This window comes from Ambystoma mexicanum, chromosome 1q (genome assembly GCF_040938575.1).
Source record: "Ambystoma mexicanum isolate Mex_15411 chromosome 1q, UKY_AmexF1_1, whole genome shotgun sequence".
Taxonomy (NCBI): domain Eukaryota; kingdom Metazoa; phylum Chordata; class Amphibia; order Caudata; family Ambystomatidae; genus Ambystoma; species Ambystoma mexicanum.
In genome coordinates, this window is record NC_090922.1 from 473480174 (window position 1) to 473506700 (window position 26527).

Consider the following 26527-nt stretch of genomic DNA (forward strand, 5'->3'; position numbering starts at 1 on the left):
GCCGGGCCCCACGCAAGAAAGAGAGGAAGGACACATTTTTGCAACATTTTTGGATGCTTTTTACAAAGTGCTCCGGTCCCGTCCCACAGGACGGAGCGATGTCCCATAAGTATGGAGGAAAGAGGACGGGACGTAGGAGTATCCCTTTTTCGTGATATTAATGCATATTCCATGTATGTACAATATTCTTTATTTACATACTGGGTCATTGACCAAACCCAGTCATATAATTTACGTTTGTTTCTAAGTACACCAATTTTAAGATCTTCAATAGAGACATCAATGGTTTCCAAGGTTTTATCCATTTTTTTTCTGAATAGTTCCAGTGATTGTAAGGAACCATCCCTCATGAACACATTGAGATCCTGATAGAGCGAGTCTCTCGGAGGCATCAGTATTTTTGCATATCTACAAAGTTGTCGCCAAGTCCACCTGGCTGCTAAGGACGATAGTCCCAATTTGTGACGGGTAATTGAGTTTGGCACCGAAGCAGCCAAACCCAAAGTCTGTTTCCACAGATTGCCTTGAATCCTGTTCAGTATTAACTCCACATTCAACAAACACATATCCAAGCTGAAAAGGATAATAGGTTCTACCTTTAAGTAAAATTCAATGAGAGGTAACAATGAAAATTTACAATATTTACCATATATGACCTTCATCATAGAGGCCAGGGGACGTACTTTAATTTTCAAGTATCCCTCCCAGAATTTATACGAGTATACATCCGTCAAAGGATACCCTAGGTATCTGATATTAGTTGATTCTTCTAATCTTATTCCTGCAATATTCCAGAAATAAAATCTTTTTGTTGTTGTGGAAAATGATAATTTGGGACTTTTATGAGTTAGCCACCAGGTTGTGTTGAGTGGCATAATCAAAAAAGATATTTAGCTTGTTCTGTAGGCCCTGTGGCGTACTATCAAACAGAACAATATCATCAGCAAAGCATAGCCAGTGTATCTTAAGACTCCAGAGTCTCGTTGGATATGAGCCCAGACCATTCCACAACTTATCCATGTCACAGAGATACAGATTAAAGAAAGTGGCTGCCGGATTGCAGCCTTGTTTAACATCAGTTAGTTTCTGTGACAATGGGTCGTGCGAGAGTTCCTTCTTTGTTTACTCCTACTTGAAAAGTTGTGTTGTTGTGTAACATAGCAATTAGTTGTATCGGCCTTTTTGGAAACCCAAATCAAAGGAGTTTGGCCCATAACACTTCGCAAAGCAACGCATATTGAATGCTGAACTTGGTGAAAAGGGCTGCTCAGCCTGCATAAATAAAACCTACGAATATGGAGTGACGAATTTGATGAAAGGAACAGCTGAGCATGTACAAGTAAAACTTGCATCTATTGAAAACTGAATTGTTTGAAATACGTTATTCAAGCTCACACAACGTAAAGCTATAAATCTTGAATATTGCTAAACAAGAAAGCATGTTGAGAATGAAACCAAGTGAATGCTTCAATTCTGGAGATATTAATTGAAAAGAAAGCTGCTGCTTGAACAAAACTACAAAGTCTTACAACTATAAGAACAGTCTAGGGAAATCAAGTGTCCCATGGTTAGAAAACACTTTGGAAGACATATGAAAATCCTAAAAGGAAGTGAAAGCATTGTCTTGTCAACTATTAAGCATCAGCTTTGGGAAACGTATGGTTGCGTGGCCTGTGATGGGTGGACCATGCAGTCTGATAACTGCGCCTAGACCAGAAAGTTTCCTAGAACAAACATTTCGACCATCAAGACTCAAAGCACATGTGGCTGCTGGTTCTGTGGCCTGTGATGCGTGGACCGTGTGGCCCGACAACTGCACCTAGACAAAAAAAACACAAAAAGGTTGGAAAGCAGCAAAGAGGCGAATCATTGGTGTAGTTAACCAAAGGAAGGGTCAAGTAGATCCCATGATCGTTTGTGAACTGGTAAACGGAAGAAACAAGTAAACTAATGAAAGTAAATCTTGGGGAAAGGAACCCTGAGAACACAACTTGAGAATATTCATCTTGGGGAAGGGAATCCCAAGACCACAGTGTTGTGTGTCCTTTGTTACCTTAGGAACTTGGGGGCGGGAAACCCAAGGCCAGCAAGTGATGTGAACTGTGATATTTGAGAACCTGCAGAAGGCAACCTCAGAACTTGATCCGTCATTATTGCCATAAGACTACATTGGAACTGCACTGATCTTGAGACAGAGAACTTTAGAAGAATTTAAATGACCAATTATTGAACATTTAATTTGGAACACTTATATTTGGTTCAGAACATTTCCCCACTAGTTTTGTTGTAGTTGTGAGAACAAGCATAGGGTTTTGACACAGACAGACTTTTGGTTTTGACTTATAGACACAGACTTTCCTTAGATTTCTTTAGGCAGTGAAATCCCGCCATAGCATATGGTTAGTTAGGCGTTACACCATCCTGATTATTAATAAAGCTTTGTTTGAATATCTCTTCCGTCTCACAGAGAGCTTGTGACTTAAACATATAATACAGTCATTTAGAAAGATTAGAACTCAAAATGCAAGGTATCACAGTGCATCCACCAAAACGTTTTCTACCAAATCCTGGTCAGCCAAATGTATTGTGGCCAGAATGGAGAGAGTATTAGAAAAATGATATCACTATTGAACAGGCAGGTTTATCACCACAAAAAAAGAAATTGCTATTATTGCATGCTTTGGGGCGTGAGGGCCAGCGCAAATACAGAGAGTTGCCGGAATTGACTGGTGATGAAGCTGGTGACATTGATGAATATCAACGGGCGTTGAGGCAATTAGACAAATATTATGCCCCGGAGATTAATGTCATCATCATTAGGTACTATTATTACACCAGATCTCAGAAGGAGGATGAGACCGTGGAAGAGTATGTTTCTGCAGTCAAAAAGCTAGCTTACACATGTCGATTTGGTTCAGGCATCACACTACATGAGTTGATTAGAGATTAGGGGTGTCACGGTATTAGTTTTATGATGGTACAATAATCTTATTGCCAAATGACGGTATATCATGGTTATCGCGGTATAGCAGGTGGAGTTAACTAATCTTAACAAATATTTTCTAAAAGGTCATAAATTGTCAGATTTATCATCACAAACAAAACCAGGCACCCAGGGTCAGAATTGGGCTTTTCAACATACTTTCCAATGTAATGCCACCCCGTTCTTCCACCAAGCACAAACACACATGTGGAGAGGAGGGGGGGGGCAGCCCTGCTGCGACTGGCAAAGCAAACTGAATAGCTTTTCTTAAGTGGTCCTTTAGGCTTTTAGCTCCCCCACTGGCTACTGGTGAAGATGAACATGTCGCCATCTTGATAACCTGCATGCCACAGATCATCGGAGCCTGATGGTAGTATACGCTTGTGCGCATACACACACACACACACGCACTCTCTCTTTACGTTACAGCCTTTAGTTTACTTGCGGGCCAAAAGGTGTTCAGTAATCACGGACATGTTACCCTTTGGTATGGCAGCAGGGAATACCCTCAGAGATGAGTAAACTTTTCAGTGTGACTTATTATATGTAAATTCAATGATAGAATCAGGGAAATCCCCCATTGTCATATGTTTAGAAAACATTATCCATTATAAATATATAAACCCCAAAGCCACCAACCCAAAGTAAACCCTTTTCCTTCTTGGCACTGTATTTATTCTTCCTATTGCTAACATATTGATTTTGTGTCAGGCACTTGTGGTTTATGGAATGGCAATAAAAACTGCTCCAACTGAAACTACTTGGCAGACGGCACATCCAACGATGCAAGACCAAGACTGCGCAGCACTTGCTTACTGCAGCCTTTCCAAATCAGATTGAAAAGCACACTTAACGGTATGAACGGTATACCGGTATAAACAATGTGACGGTTATTATAGTTCAATTAAGTGGTTCACGGTATCTTTAATGGTATACCGTAATACCGTTACATCCCTATTAGAGATCAGATCATCATTCACACTAAAGACCCTCTAGTTCAAAATTGATTGTGGATGGTGGGTAATCCCTCGCTAACTGTGGCTGTGGCGATAGCGAAAAAAGTTGAACGCACCCACCTGTGTGCTAGAGAGAGCAAGGATAAGAAGATGGTAGTCTTACAAGCACAAGCTGGGAATCAGAGCCAAGCGGAGAAAGAGTCCGGAGAACACTGGGCTGAGGGCGATGAAGCAAGTGGAAAACATCTGAAGTCAAGGGATCAAGATCGTAGAGATAGTAAGAAAAGAATGAGAACAGGATTCAAGAATGAGGGCAAAGATAAGGATAGATGCTTCAGGTGTGGCAAAGTAGGACATTATGCCTATTCAAAAAACTGTCCGGCTATTAACCAGACATGTGCAATTTGTATGATGAGGGGACATTTTACCATGGTCTGTAGAAACAAAAAAAAGGTGTCATTGGTACAAGATGATTTGGATTCAGAGGAGGAGCGTGTAGTAGTAGTACATGAATTACAAATTAGAGGCCAAATCCCAGAATTTTTGTTAACGGGGGAGCAATTCTCAAAATGGGATGTGTATATGAGAAGAAAAAATGTGCCGGGAACCGGCACTGAGAATTACTTACCCATCACTACAGAGATCCTAAAAGGAAGTTGAAGCACTTATGGTCACACTCACAACATGACAACATTTACACAAAGATCAGCAGATACAAATGGTCGGACTCCAACGCGTACATGAGAACAAATTTTAATTGTATAAAAAGGTAAAAAAGAAGGATCAATTTAATACATCTAGATAATAAAAAGACACAAAAGCAAATACATTTTCTTTGTATCAACACAAACAACCAAGACGGGTGGCAAGGAAAAAGGAAAAAAGAGACTAGGTGGGTAAATAAATACACCCTATAATCCTATATACTAATTTTTAGAAACGCCTAACTTTAGGCGTTTACTGAGATGTGGAAAGTCGACATGTTTCGGCCAAAAGTTGGATTGGACATTTTCTCATATGTCCATACAAAGGTGGATATTATGGCCATCTTCAGGACGGATCATTTCTTCACAATTGGCCTTGTGAGTGGTTTGATACTGATATCATAAATCTAGATTATATATATATATATATATATATATATATATATATATATATATATATATATATATATATATATATGTTAAACAGAAGGGTAAAGGTGCTGGGGAGAAGAAAGCTCTCCCACAAACACCTACCGACCAACCCTTTCAAAGACAACATCTCTAAATGGCTTCGCTATATAGATGATGTCTTTATGGTATGGCAAGGGGGTCCTACTCTCCTCCACTTTTTCCTAGAGTGGTTGAATATTCACAACCAGAATATCAAATTTACTATGACATACGACCTGGTAACTATCCCCTTCCTAGACCTTTCCATCTGTAAAACTGAAGAAGGCCTTTTGAAAACTAGGCTGTACCGCAAACCTACGGATAAAAACACTCTGCTCAGATATAATAGCTTCCATCCTCTCAGCTTGCAGGAAAACCTACCCATTGGACAATTTTTGAAGTTGTGAAGAAATTGCTCAGATCTTGGCGATTTCTTGCAAGAAGGTAAAGACTTGAAACAACGTCTTACCACCTGTGGGTACCCTAAGAAGTGCATCAACAGAGCCTTCAAAAGAGCCAAATATGCCAACAGGTCTAGATGCCTCCACCCCGAGCCCAAAACCATAGAAGAGAGGATTACGTGCGTAAGCACTTTTAGTCCTATTAGCAATGCCCTACGGAGAACTATTAAACAACAGTGACATATTCTATCCTCTGACGATTTCCGTCCGGCCCAACCTCGGTTTGCTTTCAAACGTCAAAATAATGTTAGGGATATTCTGGTTCATACGTATCCTAATACACCTAGCCCCATAAGACAAATTACACTCTGGAATCTTCCAACGGTCGTTGGACACTTTAAATGTGGCCACTGCTCAGTCTGTTCTTTGACCACCAATTGTAAAACTATTGAGCTCAATGGCAAAACTTGGAACCTTCGCACTTTTTCTAACTGCGCATCTGACTGGCTCATCTATGGCATCAAATGCCCATGCAATTTACTTTACATAGGCAAAACCAGCCGAGCGGTACATTTAAGAATATGCAAGCATAGATCTTGTTTGAAAAATAAAACTGATAACAAACCCCTCCTAGCTCACTACCTCTCTGCAAACCACAAATACACTGATTTACACTGGTTTGTTATTCAAAAAGTTCCATCACCCCCTAGAGGGGGCAACAGAGAATTATCTCTTAGTATGACAGAACAAAGGTTGGATTACAACCTCAACACAGTTAACCAGGGTTTGAATTCCTGCCTAGAATGGAATAGTTTGGTGTCTTAATACAGTATCATCAGCCTTTATCTCTCTCTTACAATACCTCGTGATTTTTTCTTTCCTATGGAATTCTCTAGAGATAGAATCAAATCTTTTTTTCTCTCCCATTTATATTGTTCTTTAATCACTCGTTTTTTTGTGCATATGCATAGAGAGAGGTTACGCTTACAATGATAAACGTCTGCATTTAGGGCGTTTCTCACCAGGGGCATAGTTGGCCCTTCTGAGCCCACATCCGCATTCATTTTTCTATCCTGACGGATTTCACACATCTATTCGTGCATTTATTCATGACGCACCCTGTGCTTTTCTGTTTTGTACATTGCTTTTCATTGTACTTGTTTAACATCATTGCCAAACGAGTGCACTACCTCTTTAAGAACAAGGTCGTTTTTGCTTGTTCAGGTGATTTCAACACGCATTTTACGTCGTGAGGTACATCCGATCTGCTCTCTCCTTCAGTCGGAGTGCAGTCGGGGATGCGAGCTGACGCTGTGCGCAGCACTTTGATAATACCGGTAAGCCTTCTCTAACTACTTTTAGGATTTCACATACTCGCGTTCACGCTGGGACATGTGACTTGACTTAGATGTACAGCTTCTAGTTGCCTACCGTGGTTTATCCTTTAATTGCTCTACCTCTTTATCTGTAGAGCTGTGCTACTGACATGCCGTTAATCTGCTGCTCTATTGATTTAACAGCGACGCGACTAAGCTTCTTCATTGGCATTCTTGAAATCGTGCCACGAGCGTGTCCCGCGTTGTTTTACACTATTTATTGTTTTGAGGTATACATAATACTGTTCTTCCAAATAAAGCATGTGCAGATGTCTCCAACCACCTTAAATAGAAGTGCCTCTAACATGATGCTCTCTCCTATCTAGGGAGGGCGCCAGTAGTACAGCACCTCGAGACTGCGGGACCGCCCATCTCTACATTCATATTCGGCACAGCAGTACCTGTAGCCACGAAGCACCACCCCTTTTCTTTTTTTCTAATTTTAAAACTATGGAACATGTAAGTGATTAGTTTGGGCTTTGAATTAATTTCATTCCGTCCACTTTCTACAACACTCAGTTTAGAGTGCAACAGAACTCTGTGGCAGAAATCACGTAACGGAGTCAGTTCAATCATAATAATGCACAATACTAATGATATGGTCACTTTATATTTACTTTTAGAGTGATTCTTTGTCCTCTCCTGGACGAATATCTAGATGTACCTGGCTTCAGTCTTGCTGCTCAGAGACCTCCAGTTTTGACCGCCACAAGTCATTTATTGACCCTGTGTGTCTTCTTCACACCTGATCCTATGATGAAAAGAGGTTGAACCACTTTATGTGTCACACTGTTATGTTACTTATTTATGTCTCTCTTTTATGATCTTTTTAACAACTTGGTGTAGACAACAAATATATGTCACAATTATCTCCCATAGTGAAACAAAGGTCTGTTAAATATTAAAATGGTTTGTTAATATGAGAATATTTATATGTTTTAGCTAGTTGCTTATACAAATTGAATGTATATGTAAATTTAAGTGAAATGTTTGTATTACATGTGGTAATCATATATATATATATATATATATATATATAGATTTATGATATCAGTATCACACCACTCACAAGGCCAATTGTGAAGAAATGATCCGTCCTGAAGATGGCCATAATATCCACCTTTGTATGGACATCTGAGAAAATGTCCAATCCAACTTTTGGCCGAAACATGTCGACTTTCCACATCTCAGTAAACGCCTAAAGTTAGGCGTTTCTAAAAATTAGTATATAGGATTATAGGGTGTATTTATTTACCCACCTAGTCTCTTTTTTCCTTTTTCCTTGCCCCACCTCGACTTGGTTGATTATGTATTGATACAAAGAAATTTTGTTTGTTTTTTTGTCTTTTTATTATCTAGATGTATTAAATTGATCCTTCTTTTTTACCTTTTCATAGAATTAAAATGTGTTCTCATGTACGCGTTGGCGTCCGACCATTTGTATCTGCTGACCTTTGTGTAAATGTTGTCATGTAGACATTTGTGAGTGTGACCATAAGTGCTTCAACTTCCTTTTAGGATCTCTGTAGTGAGGGGTAAGTAATTCTCAGTGCCGGTTCCCGGCACATTTTTTCTTCTCGTAGTAGTACATGATCCAGGAAAAGAAGAATTAAAATGTTGCAGAAGTGACATAGTAATTGAAAGTTATCGGTTGTGGTGGATAGCTGCTCGGCATACACCATAATTACTGCTGGAACATGGGACAAACTGAAGTATCAAGGATTGAGAGCAAGAGTTCATCCACCCAACAACAAGAATCCAGGAGGATTTGAAGGTTCAAGAATTCACATCTTTGGTTGTATCAAAAATATGGGACAATTCAAAAGTTGTCAGGCTTAAATCCAAGTTTAAATAGCAAAGAAAGGAGTAAATGTTCTCGGCTGCAGTGGTCAGGCTGCGTTAAGAATAAGATTGGATCCTTGTGAGGATGAGCCTGTGCTATTAGTGAAGGGCGGCAACCCAAGTACAAAGAAGGGTTTGAACAAGAATGATGGTTATGTGTTTCATCAGGAGTTGGGGCTGTTAAATAACCATGCTCAGAAGATTGATTTGAAACCGGAGCAATTCCAGTTGCGCATACAAAAGCGAGGTCAATTCTTTTCACCTTAGTGGGAAGTGTGGAGCAAGAATTGAATAGACTTGAGAATGAAGGGATAATTGAGAAGATTGAGTCATCCGATTGAGTGAGCCCCTTCGTTGGGAAGTCAAAAGAATGGAATATTGAGAATCTGCGTAGATCTCAGGGACTTAATAGTATTTTGGTGGACAGATGTCCGCTGTCCATAATATCGGAGATGCTGAATTGCATTGAGGGGGCCGACCTGTTCACTACGCTGGATTTGTCAAACGCATACCAACAAATCAACCTCACAGAAGATTGCAGGAACCAGACGGCTTTTATCACACCTTTCAGCATTTACCACTATAAGAGAATGCTGATTGGACTGGCATCTGCTGCTGCAGTGTTTCAAAAGGCTATGACCATAGTGCTGAAGCGTCTAAAGGGGACTTTAGTCTACCAGGATGACATCATTGTGTTTGGAAAGGGGGAGTGTGAGCACGATGGATGGTTGCGGGGTGTGCTGAGTAGATTGTGTGAGAAGGGCTTGAAAGTGGAGGAGAGTAAATGTAGGTTTAAAGAGCCTGCAAAGTGGAATATTTGGGCCATGTAGTCAGTGGTGACGGTGCCCAAACCCAAGGTTGATGTCATGAGAGCCATCGAGAGTGCGCCAGATGCCAAGAATAAGGAGAAGCTCAGGTCATTTTTAGGACTGTGTGAATTTTATTTTAGGTTTGTGCAGGATTTCGCTAGCTTGACACTATGAGAAGATTACTCAAGGAGGAGATTAAATTCGAATGGGATGCAGAATGCAAGAAATCGAATGGGTGTATAAAAAACAGTTTGTGTGAGTCCATGAATCTCAGAGGATTTGTGATTGGAAGCAAAATAAATTGTCTGTGGATGCGAGTGGTATCGGATTGGAGGCAGTGTTATCACAGATAATAGTGGACGGACGTGAAAGAATCATCTGTCATGCATCCAGGGCAATAACTGATGTAGAGAGTAGATACTCAGTAATTGAGAGAGAGCTTTTGGCTTGCGCTTGGCTGGTAAGTTATTTTAGGAAGTATGCGTTGGGAAGTAAGTTTACAGTCTGTACTGATAAAAAGCCTCTCGTTGAGGTCCAGTCAGTGTGGGGCATGTGTAAGGCAACACCCACAATTGCCAGGTTGAGCCTGAGACTACAGGATTACCATTTTGAGGTCAAGTATGTGGCAGGAAATTGGAACAAGGTGGCTGATTTACTTTCAAGGTTGCCCCTGGAGTTGGAAGGTGAGGGGTTTGTTGAGGAAGTGGAGGGTCTTGCAGTTGTTCTGGATGTGATCCCAAGAGAGAAGTGGATTCAGGAGTTGCAGAATGAGGGGGTGTTGTGCAAGGTCATGGAGTATACAGTAATAGGCTGCCCCAATAAAGGTTTGTGGATGAGGGAGGTCTCTAGTTTTGGGAAGTTTGAGATGAGTGTTCCATTGAAGAGGATTTATTGGTTAGGGGGGACAAGTTGATACCACCCCAGAGTCTTAGAGAAGGATTGAGAGGGCGCATCATGGACACTCAGGTTCAACAGGCACCAGAATGTGTGGTCTAAATATTGGTGGCATGGTATAGATCTTAAAAGTTGAGAGGTTTTTGAGATGCTGTTGGCCTTGTCAAAGCTCGGACAAGAGTTTTAGAGTCAGAAAATTTGAACCAGTGACTATGCGCAGACCAGAGGAACCATGGGAACAGATTGGTATTGACATTGTGGGCCCATATGGCAAACTGGGTAGGGAATATAGATTTTTGATCGTCATGGTGGATTATGCTTCCAAGTGGCCCGAGATTAAAATGGTATGTAATGTAGGAACGTCTGATGTCAATGTTTTTGGAGCATGTGTTCAGAAGACAGGGTTACCCAAAGACCATCATTAGTGATAATGGTGTGCAGTTTAGGAGTAATTAGATGGCAAAGTATGCAGGTCTTTTGGCATTGAGTGAAGGTTCTCAGCTAAGCATCACCCACAAACTAATGGGTTAGTCGAAAGATGTAATAGGGTGATTGTTGAGGCTATAGAGCAAGCTGTCAGAAACAACATGTCAGTAGAAAGGCCGATTGAAGAAAAGTTGTGGAGTAGTAGGACGTCTGTTCGAGCTGATTCAGGAAAGTCCCTGTTTGTGCTAATGAGAGGCAGAGAGCCAAACACTGTTAAATCCTGTGTGGGTGAATGGAAGGAAGGCAAAAAGTGAACGCAATGGTGAGGGGATGTATGGTGCCTGGTAATTTGGTCAGAATAAAGAAAGGAAGATTGGTGAGGAAGGGAGAATCGAAGTATTCTAAGCCTCAAAGAGTCAAGGAGGTCTTCCACAATGCTGTCCGAGTGCAGGATGGGTCGATTTGGAATATGGATCGGGGGAGTAGGTGGAGATGGGAAGGTGCGAGTGTGGGTATTGCGAGTTTTGGCGATGTGGAGCGGATTGGTAATGAGTTGTCTGATGTAGACGAAGTGGAGGAAAGCAGGATGGTGGATGAAACTATTACCAATTCAAGGAGGAAGGTGACAATGCTACAAGTCAAGGTCATACTTGCTACAAATCAAAGGGGTGTTTAAGGAGGAAGAAAGAGGTGTGGTCAAAAGACTATTTCATGAGATGACATTTAAGAGCTGGTTCCCTATAGTGTCTTTGAACATTCTTGCAAGGACGATTGTCCTGCATTGTATTCTGGTTTATCTTTGTAAGTTTTATCATTCTTTTGTTTTTAGTTTGGCGGGAGGGGGATGTGCAGTGTCTTATACACTGTGCTCTCGTGTGAGTGTTCCTGATGAATGTGAGTGCGCAAGTGGGGGAATATTGGGTGTGCGGTGCATAGTGAGAATGCGGGAGAGAGTTCCAGGACGACGGTTGGAGAGTGGATGTCAGACGAAGCACAGGGCTGTTGGTCGTTCAATAAAGAAATCCTTCTTTCACTTACTGCTGGCTCCCATGAATACTACAGAGGTCACTGCAGAGGAATCAGGATGATGATGACTCCATCGGATTCATCAAAACGTACAGCTCCCACAATACAGATAGCAGGATGGCATCCTTGCAGCCCATGCCGGTAAAGAAGCCAAGAGATGCCACGATCTCTTTAGGGCTACGTTCTATCCGAGGAGCCACCGCCAAATGTCATCAATTCGGAGCAGCTGCACGGAGAAGAAAGGAGAGTGTGGTGCGTACAAGCAGCCGTGAGTCACGCCAGGCTCCCCAGTTGCTGCAAGAGCGACGGGGCCTCCGGCTGACATCCATGAGCACAAGCGCCCATATCCTCCCTGGGTCTGCAATTCGGACACTGTGGTCATGGTCCACTCATGAATGGGCCCAGCAACAATGAAAGGGTTCAGGGTTCAAAAGCCGAATTTTGGTAAAAAGTTATTTAACCCCACAATGATTGATACTGCAGGCTGTAGTGGGCTAGAGCAAATCAAATGAATATGATAAGAAGAATATTTAATATACTAAATATACCATTTTGTTGTATTTAAGACCAATAATTCATCCATAAGATGGGGGTATTCAATTGCCCCTATAGAACATATATGCAACAGATTCAAAATAGATTCGAAAACATTACAAAAAGCTTATTCATTTACAGACAACATAAAACAAAATAAAATTAACATGAAGAAAGGAAAAAATCATCCCCCATATCGATATAGATCTAGCAAATAAGGGAGTTGTTAGGGGGTCTGGATGTAAAAGGCCAATAATAAATCAGTTTTGTTTGCGGCCTACAGACATCCCAGATCCTGGGATGTGTCTTTAGGCCGCAAACAAACTGATTTAGTATTGGCCTTTTACATCTGGACCCCCTAACAACTCTTTGCTATTTTTCCTTGTTTTTGTTTTGCCTTTTCAAAACAGGGGGGTAGCCAGACAGTAATTCTGAAAGTGTAATCCTTCAATACATGTAACCTCTGTGGAAAATTGTGTTGCCTGTTTTCTTCATGTATATTTCATTTTGCTTTTTGTTGTCTGTAAATGAATAAGCTTCTTGTAACCATTTTTTCGAATCTATTTTCAATCTGTTGTATATATGTTCTATAGGGGCAATTGAATACCCCCATTTTACGGACAAATTATTGGTCTTAAATACGATAGGTATATTAAATATTCTTCTTATTTCATATTAATTTGCTTTGATCTAGCCCACTACAGCCTGCAGTATCATTCATTGTGGGGTTAAATAACTTTTTACCAAAATTCGGTTTTTGAATGGTCGAATTGGGGACAAACCTCTTGGATTGGATTATAATACTAATTTGTCCCGGACTGCTTTTGACTTTTCCTTTTGGGTACAGATTCAAATATATATTTACGGCAGTGTAGTACAACATTTTAGGGATGATGTTAAATGGCCTAAAATGGGTAAACAATATTTTTGTGTAATTTATTTTTTACTTTAAGGTATTTTTTCAACCCGCTTAGCAAAAGATTTTATTCTGTCCTGCTCAACATCCTTAACTCTACTCTGCTCATGTTATGCTTCTATCACTGATTCCCATATGAACTCGGTTGCTTTTCTATAGTTTCTCCCTTCTGCTTTCAACCCTCTACTTCCTAATGTACACCCCTTCTCATCCTTCACCTGTCTCTCCCAAACATCTGTCTTTTCCTTCATAGCAAAGGTCTCGCTAAAGTCAAGGGGATCGCACAGACAGATCTTAAATATGAATAAGGGTTACGTTTTCTGAAATGGCTAAGAAAATAAATGGGTTAGTGCTCACGATGTGTCTGTTGTGGCACATATTACAAAATTACACGAGAGTGGCAGCAAGTGCAGGGAATGATTATGTAAATTGATTACTGACCCGTGATCTCGTCGTTGTGCCATCTAGAATATAGTCCAATTGGGCTGTTGGCCGGTCTCTCGTCTTTCAATTTTTGCGAAGAGCGTCTCTGTGCTGAAATCCAAAACACACGTCTTAAAACACAGTAAGTCACAGGAAACAGGAAATCAATGAAAGGGGAACTACGTGCATTCACCTAGCTATTATAACCTTTGCTAAAATACTGCTCCATCTGCATGCCTGGCTCCTATCACCTCACAATAGACCAACATTCCACACTCGTAGCCCTGGGCTCAGTCACTGCAGAGAAGCAATCATGGGCGTGCCCTTCACCAGAGCAAACAGAAAGGCAAACACTGGGCTTAATCACTGTACACATATGCTTGTGCTCTGTGGGCAGTGTGGGAGGGGGAACTTCGAAACAGATGCTAACCCATTTTTGGGTGTCTAAATCGAGTGGTCGAAGTGGGCGGGAGCGGTGCTCTATACTAAGTTTTACCGCTCCTATTATTTTTTTTTATTTTTTTTTTTAAACCGTCCCGGAACAGTTTCATTTTAAAATAAAAGTGTAGGAAGCAGATGAAACTTGCATTTTCAGTGCACTGCACAGGACGTTTCCTTAAAGAGCAGGCACAGGTGTTTTGGGGGTTTTATTGTGCACGGGAGGGGGCGCGACGATGGTGTCTGTGGGGAGCGTTGCAGGCCAGTAGGGAACTTGCGTACACTTCGACCACTGTCTTAAGTCCAGAAAAAGCAAACAAATAGGTGTCAGAAATTGGAAGACTTCAAGAGATTCCAGTGTTTACAATATGAATTACAAATGTGGAGCCTCAAGAGCGTTCCTAAATATATTGACAGTAATTTTTATTTTTATTCACTGTCTCCCAAAATACTCTCCATCATTTCCTCTCATGGGACTTCTACAAATCCATTTGATATATACAACCGCATTTTAAAATGTGGTGTGTGTTAAATGGAAGTGTATAAGCAAGGCATATTGATTGTACTGCTCCATTTAAGGCCGCAGCCCATTTTTAAGCAGTGGGGTGGGAGGTAGATGAGGGCTACGGAGCTGAGAGAAGATCTCTGTCGTGATTTCCTCCTTGGTCTTGTCAAGCATCATTTTTCACGCCAGTGAAACAAATGGATTCCTGGGGAATGCCCATTGGTTTAGCACAACGGATTCCCTTGGAATCCAATTCGGACTCAGTTTTGCCTAGCAATCGACTTACATTTTGTTGTCATGTAAGCAGGGAAGGAATTGGGACGGAACAAGATGGGGCTGTGGCTGATCCGGCAAAAAAGCGCTTGCCAGAGAGCGAGCAGATTGCAGGCTCAAAACCCCCCAGGTTGAGGAAGCTCTCGTCCTCCAACTGCCGCGAGTCTCCAGAACGCTGTGCGTTTGGAGTCTCAGAGGGTAATTCATAGAATTTCGCAGAAAAGTGTCGCAAGCGGCTGGCGCAGAGTGCGCTAAAACCGATTTCCACGCACAGCGTATTCATGGATTTTAGGCTTCCAAACCAGCCGTGGCGCAGAGAATCGCAGCGACCCTGCAGCAGCGCCAGTAACGCCCCCAAGAACGCCCTCGCGCAAGGAAAAGCCATCAAAATCGCTAAATCATCGCAAAGGGCTGCGCTAACCCTGGACCAGTTCACCGGGCTGGCAAACAGCAAACGCCAAGCGGGGAACGTGTATTGCAGGGGTGCGCGGGAAGTTCCACACGCGACTGGCCCCGTGCAAGCAGGGTACGTGTATTTCAGGGGTGCGCGGGAAGTTCCACACGCGATGTCAGCAGGGTACGTGTATTTCAGGGGTGCGCGGGAAGTTCCACACGCGAATGGGCCAGTGCGAGCAGGGTACGTGTATTCCATGGGTGCGCGGGAAGTTCCACACGTGATTCCATCAGGGTACGTGTATTTCAGGGGTGCGCGGGAAGTTCCACACGTGAATGGGCCAGTGCGCGCAGGGTACGTGTATTCCATGGGTGCGCGGGAAGTTCCACACGCGATTTCATCAGGGTACGTGTATTTCAGGGGTGCGCGGGAAGTTCCACACGCGATTGTCCCAGTGCGAGCAGGGTACGTGTATTTCAGGGGTGCGCAGGAAGTTCCACACGCGATTGTCTCAGTGCGAGCAGGGTACGTGTATTTCAGGGGTGCGCGGGAAGTTGCACACGCGATTTCAGCAGGGAATGTGTATTTCAGGGGTTCTGGGGAGTACTATACGCTCCACAACCTCGACGGCCCCTGCAGGCAGCCCACACCACGGGGGACTACCCTGCACCCCTGCTCATGTCCCGCAGGCAGCCCATCCACCATGGGCATGCCCCCCAGCCAACCCACATGTCACCTTGCACTACTGATCAACAATGCATGTCTCCCCCCACCCCCACCCCCCAGCACTGTGGGGCACCTGCCAGCAGGCCCCCACTCATGTCCAACTCATGTTTCCCACCACCACCCCCACCCCCCTGCACTGTGGGGCACCCGCCAGCAGGCCCCCACCCATGTCCAACTCATGTACCCCTGCACCCCCACCCCCCAGCATTGTGGGGCACCCTCCACCAGGCCCCCACTCATGTCTCCCACCACCCCCACCCCCCAGCAGTGCAGGGTCAGCCTCCACCAGGCCACCACTCATGTCTCCCACCACCCCCACCCCCCAGGGGCACCCTCCACCAGGCCCCCACTCATGTCTCCCACCACCCCCACCCCCCTGCCACCATGGGCAGCCCCCACCAGGCCCCCACTCATGTCTCCCACCACCCCCACCCCCCAGCCACCAGGGGCACCCTCCACCAGGCCCCCACCCATGTCTCCCACCACCCCCACCCCCCTGCCACCATGGGCAGCCCCCACCAGGCCCCCACTCATGTCTCCCACCACCCCCACCCCCCAGCAGTGCAGGGGCAGCCTCCACCAGGCCCCCACCCATGTCTCCCACCACCCCCACCCCCCAGCAGTGCAGGGGCACCCTCCACCAGGCCCCCACTCATGTCTCCCACCACCCCCACCCCCCTGCCACCATGGGCAGCCTCCACCAGGCCCCCACTCATGTCTCCCACCACCCCCACCCCCCTGCCACCAGGGGCAGGCTCCACCAGGCCCCCACCCATGTCTCCCACCCCCCCCACCCCCCAGCCACCAGGGGCACCCTCCACCAGGCCCCCACTCATGTCTCCCACCACCCCACCCCCCAGCAGTGCAGGGGCACCCTCCACCAGGCCCCCACCCATGTCTCCCACCACCCCCACCCCCCAGCCACCAGGGGCACCCTCCACCAGGTCCTCACAATCCCCAATCATGTGCGTAATGGTCAGCTTCCACAGCCAAAAAGCCCTACCAAGTAACCCATTCACCCACATGGAAATGGAAATCACATGTTACACCCCCAATGTTGATGAAGCTAATGAACCCATGTGCGTCACACACAATGGTTGCAATTGAATGGGAAAACACCCAACATGACATGCATGAAACCAATGAGATGATACCACACAGTGAAGTATGAAAACAAAATTGTATTGAAAAAAATAAAGAATGCTAAAGAAAGGAAACAAACTACAATGGGAATGAGAAAAATATAAGCTGCATGTCCGTATTAAAAAAAAAACCTGCTAATCAGAATCCAAAAAAATGTCGTCCAAAGTCAAATGTAAAAAAATCTCTATGCAATAAAGAACTATGTAAAAAACTACCAAGGGTCCATGAGCCCAACTGAACAAAGGAAACCTACTAAAAAACCTAACTAAAAATCAACTATATACAAAAAGTGGAGCAGTGTCCGTCGACTCCAAATCATAATAAGAAACAAAGGAAACCTAAAACTAAAGAACTATATACAAAGGCGGCGGGCAAGTCCAGCGGCTCACTCCGTGGTGTCCCAGGCCAGGGCATCATCGAACTCCTGTTCGATGTCCCGGAGGCGGTCCAGTTCCATGGCCCAGAGGGTCCGCAGGGACGACGCCGTGTCCTCCTCCAACCCCCTGCGGATTGCCTCGAGGCACTCGGCCCGCCTCAGGGCCCTCCGCATGGAGTTCTCCGCCCTGACCATTGTGAGCCGCGCCTCTTCCGCCCGCCGCCGCTCCGCACCTATGGCGTGGCCCAACCGCTGCCACACGGAAGACACTCTCTGTCCTGGGTCCCCCTGCCCTCCGGCCGATGCCTGCCCCTCCGATGTCGAAAGCCCCGAGCCTTCATGTCTCCCACCATGTTGCTGCTGCTGCTCTGCCTCTGCCCGTGCACTGCCTCCTGCTGCCTGCACATCCTCCGCCGGCTGGGGTGCAGTTGTTGATGTGGCCACCCCTGCTGGACCTCCGACTCCCGACTGTGGCAGGGATGCCTCCTCCACCAGCCTGGCCGCACCGTCAGAGGCAGCTCCACAGGGCACCCAGGTGACTGATGGGTGGGAAGATGGCACAGAGGACGACTGGCGCGTAGGGGGTCCAGTTGAGGAGGGGGTCGGAGCAAGCCCCATCAGACGGAGGAATCCGGCCTGGGTGACCTGTCCCAGCAGGCTGACGTGGTCAACGAGCCATTCGAGATGACGTGCAGTCTCTCCATGAAAAGACTGCAGGTCACCTCGCATGGCCCGTTGACGCAACGCCACACCAGCCAGGACAGGCTCAACCCGGACCTGGATGGCCACGTCCGCAGGCAGAGGAAGGCCAGTTGACGTCAGCTCATCCCCTGCCTGAAAACGGGTCTGGACGTAGGCATCCCTGCTGGTGCAAGATGATGCAGGGACAGGATCGGGGACAGGATTGCACACAGGCACCTCCGCGGCGGCCTGTGCTGCCTCCTGTCCCTGGTCCTGCACTGCACCACTAGCACCAGTGGGATCCCCACCTCCAGACCCCGTCTCTGGTGCTTGCACGGCCTCCTCCTCCACCAAACCCCCCACCAACCTGGATGACTCCGTGCCATCTTCCCCTGTTGGGCCCTGCGGGGTCCCAGCTGCCCCTTCTGCTGCCGAGGAGTCCAACTGCAACCTCCGCCTCTTGGACCTCCCCCCGGCAGCTGCGGCCTGGGACGCGGCACCGGACTCCTCACTCCCCGACGAGATGACCACACGGGAGGGGAGCCGGGCCTTGCGTCTCCGGCTGGCGGTCGGATCCCCGCCGCTGTGCTCCACAGCACCTTCTCCGCCCTCTTAATCAGTTGACGCTGCAGACAGTGAGAAACAAAACACAGGCATCAGGGCACTGTACAATGGACACATACACACATGACAGTTGCACATGAGTGGCATTGGCAAACCTCAGACATGTCATCACAATCCCCAACACACATGTCATTGCAACTCGCACACATGAGCCATACCACAGCCATATCGCAACTGCCAGCACCATCCCTACACATACAACAGCATCAGCAGCCAAAGGGGAGCCAGACATCACATGCAACACAGGAAGTGCACCACACATGTACACACACCACCACACTTGCATGCATGTGTACACCTCTGCCAAGTGTCGCACTGTTCAGACGGGCATCCATGTCACATCTGCCAATCAGGCTTCCACATACCGCTGTCACATGCATCCATGTTGCATCACTGTTGCACCCTTGTCAAATACACACACATGCACACAGTGCTCATACATGCAGCCGAAAACAACATACATGCGTGACATCACGGACATGTCTACTTACATACACATTCATCCATACATGTGTGCACGCACAACTGCATTTGCCATGCAAGCCTACACACACAAGCACCATCCATGTCTCACACATTACAGCCCTCGCATGTGTCAGCCCCACGGCCCTGTACACCCCCACCCATACTCGACCCCATACAAACAGATGTGCAACCTGCACAGTACCGAATAATCACCACACGCACTGCTCACAATCAGGATGCATGTACACTCACCGCTCGACTCCAGACGGGTCTGCTTCTCTAGGACCTGGACGTGGAGCGCTGGGGATATGCGTTCCAGGACCCCCATCTGTTCTTCCGACAAGTGGCCCCGGCGCCCCTTGGCATCCGCTGCCTTCAAGAGGCGCCGGGCCTTGTTCAGGGTCCTGGACCTGAAGTCCTCCCAGCGCTTCCTGACATGTTGTAAGTCCCGGACTGCCACCCCCTCCGCGTTGATGGCAGTCACGATGTCAGTCCAGATCCGAGTCCGTCCTTACTTGTCGGCGCGGGAACTTCCGAAGAGGGCATCATACTGCCCCAGGACTTGCTCCACCAGGACACCAACTTCGGTGGCACTGAAGCTGGTGCCCCTCTGCCTCTCTGGCCGGGGGTTGTCAGTGGTCACAGATGGTGTTTGCCCCGACATGACAACCCCAGAGGCAGGAGTGGGTGGGCAACTGGGTCCTGGGGCTGGGCTGTGGAGCGATGGAATTCCAGTCGGGAGTCTTCGGTTCCAGCAGGGGTGGTCACAGCAACAGCACCCCTGGCTGATGTGCAGGCAGCAAATGGCAGTGCATGTGGGCAGCAGGCAGTCAGGCAGCAGCAGATGGCAGGTGGGAGCGTGCTCGGGGCTCTGGGGGGCAGTAGTTCGGCCTTCTGGGCAGGAGCGTGGTCTTCCGTGTGCTTACGCGTGGCCAGCTTGGTACGGAGTGATTTGGCACGTGAAAATCCTGCACGTCAGCGTGAAAATCGAGGAAAGGCCCTTAGCGCGTAAGCGCGTCAGCACGCATACGCGATTCTATTGGACCAATGGCCCTCAGCGCGTAAGCGCGTCTGTGACGTGACCCGCACGGGTGTTTCCCACACAGCACGTGATGACAGAGCACACGTGGAAAGACTGCACGTCAGAGTGTCATCGCGTGTAATTGGACAGCACGTCAGAGTCTCATCGCGTGTGATTGGTGGAAATGGCCCTACACGCAGAAGTGACAAAGCGTGTAATTGGTGGAAATGGCCCTAGCGCGTACACGCCGCGTAAGTGACGCTGGACGTGTGGGCCTGTATAAAAGGTACGTGTAGAACACCATTTCCTTGTACGTGCTTTTCGTGGAGAGCGAGTGGGTGAATTCTGTACTTCTTGTCGTTTCACACGTGATTTACTTCACAGCGTTTCAAGTTCGTATTCCCTGTTACCTCTGACAGCTTTTTCTCTTTTACTGGTTTACCTGGGCCTGTTCCCTCAAACAGTGTTCCCTTCTACTGTTGTCCTGTCTCCTCAGACAGCGTACAAATCTTCTTTTGGCGGGGGTGTTGCCAACCAAACGCGCTCCTTTTTCACGCTCTTTTACCTGGCCGACGGTGAGTCACGCACGTATCTAACATCTGTGCTTGCCCCGTGTGTAGCCTTCCCCCTTCAGAGGTCATTCTAGGCTGCATGTGACACGCATACGTTCATTCTTGTGTTACTGGGTGCCACAGCGTAGTGCAGGTTTTTCTTTCTGCACACGTGGTCTAGGAGGGGTTGCGTGCACGTCATCTCCCTTTTTTGGGGCTCCTGTGCGTAGCGTGACCCGTCATCTTTCCCCAGGGGTTACAATCAGCCTTGCAAGAGCACTAGGGTACAATTACCATCTGGTACCCAACCCCTTTGACCTCCAATTGCCCAGGACAATAGTTTACAGCCACTCCCATACGCACATTTACATCAGTGCCATGGCTGGGAGGCGAGGATTCCGTAAGGGTGGCAAAGGTGGAAGAGCCACAAGTGGTGGCCGTGGTGGATCCGGTAGGGGACGTGGTCGTTACTTGCAGGGTGAGCCTGTCCCCCCATGTGTGGAGGACCAGTCAAGGGCACCCATAATCCCCCCCCCCCTCCCGTTGAGGCTGATGTGGCTGACACCATCCATGCTCAGCCCTTGTTGGACCAGCCCATTGTGGCACCAGACCTGGCTGACTCCATGGCTGACTTCCAGGTCAGCAGGTCTATGACACGTGCGCTGGTGCACGTTGATGTCACCATGCCACGTGCATCTGGGGCAGCAAGGTCATCTGCTGCACCAAGTAGGCAGGGCGGAGAGGCTGCAGGGGCAGCTGCGGCTCCATCCACCCCAGCCCTCACACACCCAGCCAGGACAGTGTCGGTCCTAGTCCATGCTGCTGACATTTCCCCCTGACACCATCACACTAGAGCCAATGCCTGCACCAACTCCCATGCTGAGTGTGCAATCCCACACTCCTCATACAGAGTCCACCAGGGCTCCTGCCCCTAGTGTCCAGAGCGGCGCAGGACACTCAGGACCACCACCACCTTCCAAGCGGAAGAGGAAGAGTGCTCGTCCGGCACAGGCTGATGCCCCAGACACGGCTACACAGTCCGGCCCGTCCAGGAAGCCCAGCTTCACGGATGACGAACTGAATGCACTTGTCGAGTATGTGTCCGCACATGACAACGAGATGGTCATTGTTGCAGGATCCAAGACCACACCTGCACAACGCCAGGCACACTGGCAGACCGTTGCGGACATCGTAAGTGCCCTTGGAATCGTGAGGCGCACAGCCAATGATTGCTATAAGCGCTGGAATGACCTAAAGCGCAGGGCAAAGAGTAAGCTGGCCTCAAGTCATGCCGCAACTCTAGTGACTGGAGGTGGGTCTCCAGTAGTAGACATGGAACTCACTCCACATGAGTCAGTCGCTGGGACCTACGTCACGGAGGAACAGATCCAAGGCGTGGGAGATCTGGCTGATTACGAGGCATTGTCCGGTGAGTGCACATGCATGTGTGTGTCATCCATGTGCATGGTGTGTGTGTGAGGGCTTCTGTTTGTGTGCCAGGTGAGAGTGTGTGCGCCTGAGTCGTATGGGTCAGCCATGTGCTTCATGCAATACATCCTGCGCAGCTGCATTTGGCCATAGCAGTATCCCTTCTGCCAACAGAAGACATCTAGCCCAACTGCACGCCAGTTGCCCTTGAAGTGTCACCTTGCCACAACATTGTTGCTTATTTTTCACTGTTCATTCAGTCAGATTGTTTGCATTCCACCACCTTTACTAGGCATGTCGCAGTCCACTAGTCACATGTCTGACATGGCTATGGTAAAGTGGAGTGACTTTGTTACCTGGATATCATTTGTTCACACATGTCCCTGTGCAATTGGACCATTTCAGACTGGCAGCTCCAGGTGAAAAATCTGACCTGTTAGAATTAGAAAAGCTATTACATGCGGGAACTGGACTGAATGAATAGGTGCTGCCCTCCTCTCCATCTTCACTCAATAGCAATGGTACATGCCATCTGTGTGATGGCATGTGTGTTTCACCTGGCAATCACAGGCCAATGTGTGATGCCACTGCCAGGCAGCATGCAGAAAATGTGTTCATCTTCCATCTTGGTGTCATCAGTGTGTGCCATTTGCCTGCCCGTCATATGCAGTGAGGGTGCATGCATGGGAGGGTTTTAGTCATGTGGGACATGTGTCAATCAAGTACTGGTTCTCTTGCTTCTCAGGCCTCATTGTGTGCCATGGTGCTAATGCCTGTTTCCATTTCTTTGTTTTTATGTCTTTGCAGGGGAAGGCGGACCTGATACTGCTGGGGTTGTGGCGATGGTGCAGACCCAGGAGGGGTCCGAGGGCCGACCAACCACCAGTGAGGGACGTGGTGTGGTGGTGGGTGAGAACCCACAAGTGCTGCAGGTCGTGCTCTCAAGGGGTGTCTCTGGCTGCACCTCCCCCGAGCTGTACTCAGGTGTTGATTCGGATGAGACCTACGTGCCGTCGCAGGAGAGTGTTCCAGGGAGGGATTCTGTTCTGTCCCACCCACCTGCACCAGGGTTAGAACACTCAATGGGGATGTCAGTGTTGGCAGCTACGCCTTTGGTGGTTACGGATGCAGGGTCACACTCCGCGACATCTGATCCTGTTCCTGGGCCAGCAGATCAGAGGGGGAATGCAGTCCTGCAGCCTCAGGCAGTGCCGGCACAGCAAGGCGCAGTTCGCCTTGCCCCAGACAGGTGTGGTGCCCGCCGACGTGGTGGCCGTACGCCACCTGGCAATACCGCATGGGAGCAATCCATTTACGGTATGGCAACACAACAGGCAGCATCATCCGAGATGATGGCTCAGGCCATGGATAGGGTGGCCACTTCCATTGTCCCCCCTGAAAGGCTGATGGAGCGACTAGAGCAGGCAACCGACTCCATCTGCCAGTCACACAGGGAGGACATGTTGGGGTCCAACAGGGACAGGCGGGCGGCACTGGCGACTCTGCAGGAGGCCATCTCCATGGAGTCCCAGGCCCACAGGGAAGCCCTGAGGCAGGAGCTCCTTCACCTCAGGACGACTCTTGTTGAGCTTGAAGCTTCAACACACCAAAGGACAGAACAGCAGCTGGAGCGTCTCACCCGTACGCTCTCAGCTGAGATGCAGGCAACAAGGGCGGAGGTCCGGGCATCCCGTGAGTTGTTGCATGGGGACCTCCGCACACTCATCCTCCAGAACCAGACCTACCACACCCGCATGCTTGCAGCCATGGAGGAGCAGACTAGGGCCTTGCGTGGGCTGCCTCCCATAGTGCAACCACCTCCGGATGCAGCTGCACAGGGTGATAATAGCGACAGCAGTGATACTCCCACAATAGGGTAGCCGTGTGGGCCATGAGCCCATGGAGGTGTTTTTTTTCCCCAGGACCCACACAGGTGGGTTTTGGTGTGCACCCTGTCCTCGGACCTCCTGGGTGGCCTCCCAAACCCCCCCCCCCCCCCCCCCCCGGGCCCATCAATGGCCATTTTTTTTTTTTTTAATTTTTAATATTTTTTTTTTTTTTAATTTCTAAATAATTTTTCCCAATTTTTTTGGGACAATTTGTTGGCTTCCGTGGTTCCTGTGGGCATACGCAGCATTGTGGCTGGGCACATGCAGGCTTGTCATGTATTTGGTTCAGATGCTTGGGTTTGAGTCACACACACCCCTCCTGCTTCCCGTTTCCATGGGCTTGCAAAGGGTGTGCCCAAGTGACATTGACGTACATGGTGACATTGGACTCACACTACATGTGTGGGTAGTCTAGTCAATACTGTGTATACATTCCTAGTGCATATTGCTGTTGTGTTGTACACTGCATGTTGCATTGATGTGTAACTAATCTGTGTCTACCTCCCAATTTGCAGGTCCCTTCCTCATGTCTACACAAGGCCCTCTAGTCTGGAGATGGGGTCCATGCTGGCAGCAGTGCACCTACAACTCTACATGGCGCCAACACTGCACAGTTGGTAGTGGTGGGAGTGCAGGCATTTCCAGGTGGTGAGACTACTAATATATAACATTTGTGATGTCATGTTAATGGTAGTACCTGCTCAGGTTTGTTGTTGGTCCTGCATTACTGTGAGCATTTCAGGTGTTGCAAGTTTCAATTAGGGACACTCTACATTGTGACACTAGTGTCATGTTGTGGGGATTACTTTGTTTACCTGCAAATAGCATGACATGGCACAGTGTGTCGTGTGGCGGTGCTGGGGATGGGGATGGGTTGGCTGACATGGCACTGTCCTCTTGTTGCATTTTGCAAGTGGGTATTCATTTTAGCTGCTTGAATGTGTTACTTCACAAAACTGCATTGGTGGTGTCTGTGTGGGTAGGGATGCACACATTGTGACACTTCCAGGTGAACAATCTCAGGCTGATATGGTTTTCACGGTTCATTCTCCAGACATTCAGGATCAGTGTCAGGTTGAGTCATCATTGATTGTCAGATGGAATGTGCCAGGGCAGTGTGCACTCCACAGGGGTGTGATTTCTATGTGAAGTAATTAGCCACTAGCTGTGTACGGGCTGCCTCCCCCCGTGCCCTTTCCCCTCCCATGCGCAGCGGCTGTGCATGTGGTTGGGGATGTGGGGCCACCACCATGTCCACGGCCAGGCCCCGGCGTGTTGCAACGTTGTGCAGGACACATGCTGCCACTATGATCCTGCACACTACTGGGGGAGCGTACAACAGCTGCCCGCCAGAACGGTCAAGGGAGCAAAAGCGTGACTTTAGCACTCCGAATGTGCGCTCCACTATGCCCCGGGTTGTAATGTGGGCTGTGTTATATCTTACCTGGGGTGGCGTGGTGGGGTTCCGAATTGGCGTCATCATGTGGGGGCTGAGAGGGTAGGCACTGTCCCCTGTGGAGGTGGTGATTGGTATCATTGGTGGGGTTGTGACCTTGCTCAGTATCTGACATGCATGCATGTGCAGTGGCATTCATACTCACCAAGCAGCCATGTATCGCCATGCCGCCCAGCTTCTAGGTCCCGGCTTAGGGTGGACATTCGGTAAATGAAGCTGTCGTGGGTTGACCCGGGATAGTTGGCATATACTGAGGTGATGATTCCCTTGGCATTACATACTACCTGCACGTTGATGGAATGCCAGTGCTTGCGGTTCCTATAGATGTGCTCAGATGCCCTGGGGGGACGTAGAGCCACATGGGTGCAGTCGATGGCACCTAGCACTTTGGGGAATCGTGCCACAGCGTAAAAATCCAGGGCGGCAGCATGCCTTTCTGCAGGTGTTCTGGGCAGGTATATGTGCCTGCGGACTGATGAGCGTGCAGTGATGATGTTCAAGACCTGGTGTAGGCAGCGTGACTGGGTGGCCTGTGATACACCACCCACAATGGCACTTGTCCGCTGAAATGATCCAGTGGCTAAGAAGTGCAGTACATTGAGGACCTTCTCCAGGGGGCTGAGTGCTTGGGAGCACAGGGTGGGTGATGTGAGGTCATCCTCCCACTCACTCACCAGGTCCAGTATAATGTGTGGTGGAAACCTGTACCTCCCATGCACCTGGTCATCAGGCATCCCGAAAAGGCTGGTTCTGGGTGTGAATATTCTGGCCCTGACTATCCTCCTCCTCCTCCTTTGGTAGGCCACGCCTACTGCTG

The 26527-nt window shown here is 47.9% G+C and overlaps 1 protein-coding gene across 2 annotated transcripts in view; it reads right to left on the reverse strand.

The window, feature by feature from the left end:
• Positions 1-26527, reverse strand: part of LOC138528930 (interferon-inducible GTPase 5-like) — a 328797-nt gene that overhangs the window by 215092 nt on the left and 87178 nt on the right. The window contains exons 1-2 of one of the 2 annotated variants that reach the window (XM_069640805.1): positions 13934-14066; positions 13759-13851 (exon numbers count right to left, since the gene is read on the reverse strand). In XM_069640805.1, the coding sequence (XP_069496906.1) occupies positions 13759-13781 (23 nt within the window). In that variant the 5' untranslated portion in view covers positions 13782-13851; positions 13934-14066. Of the gene's footprint in view, positions 1-13758; positions 13852-13933; positions 14067-26527 lie in introns of those variants that run through there. The other variant, XM_069640804.1, reaches the window with a different exon arrangement.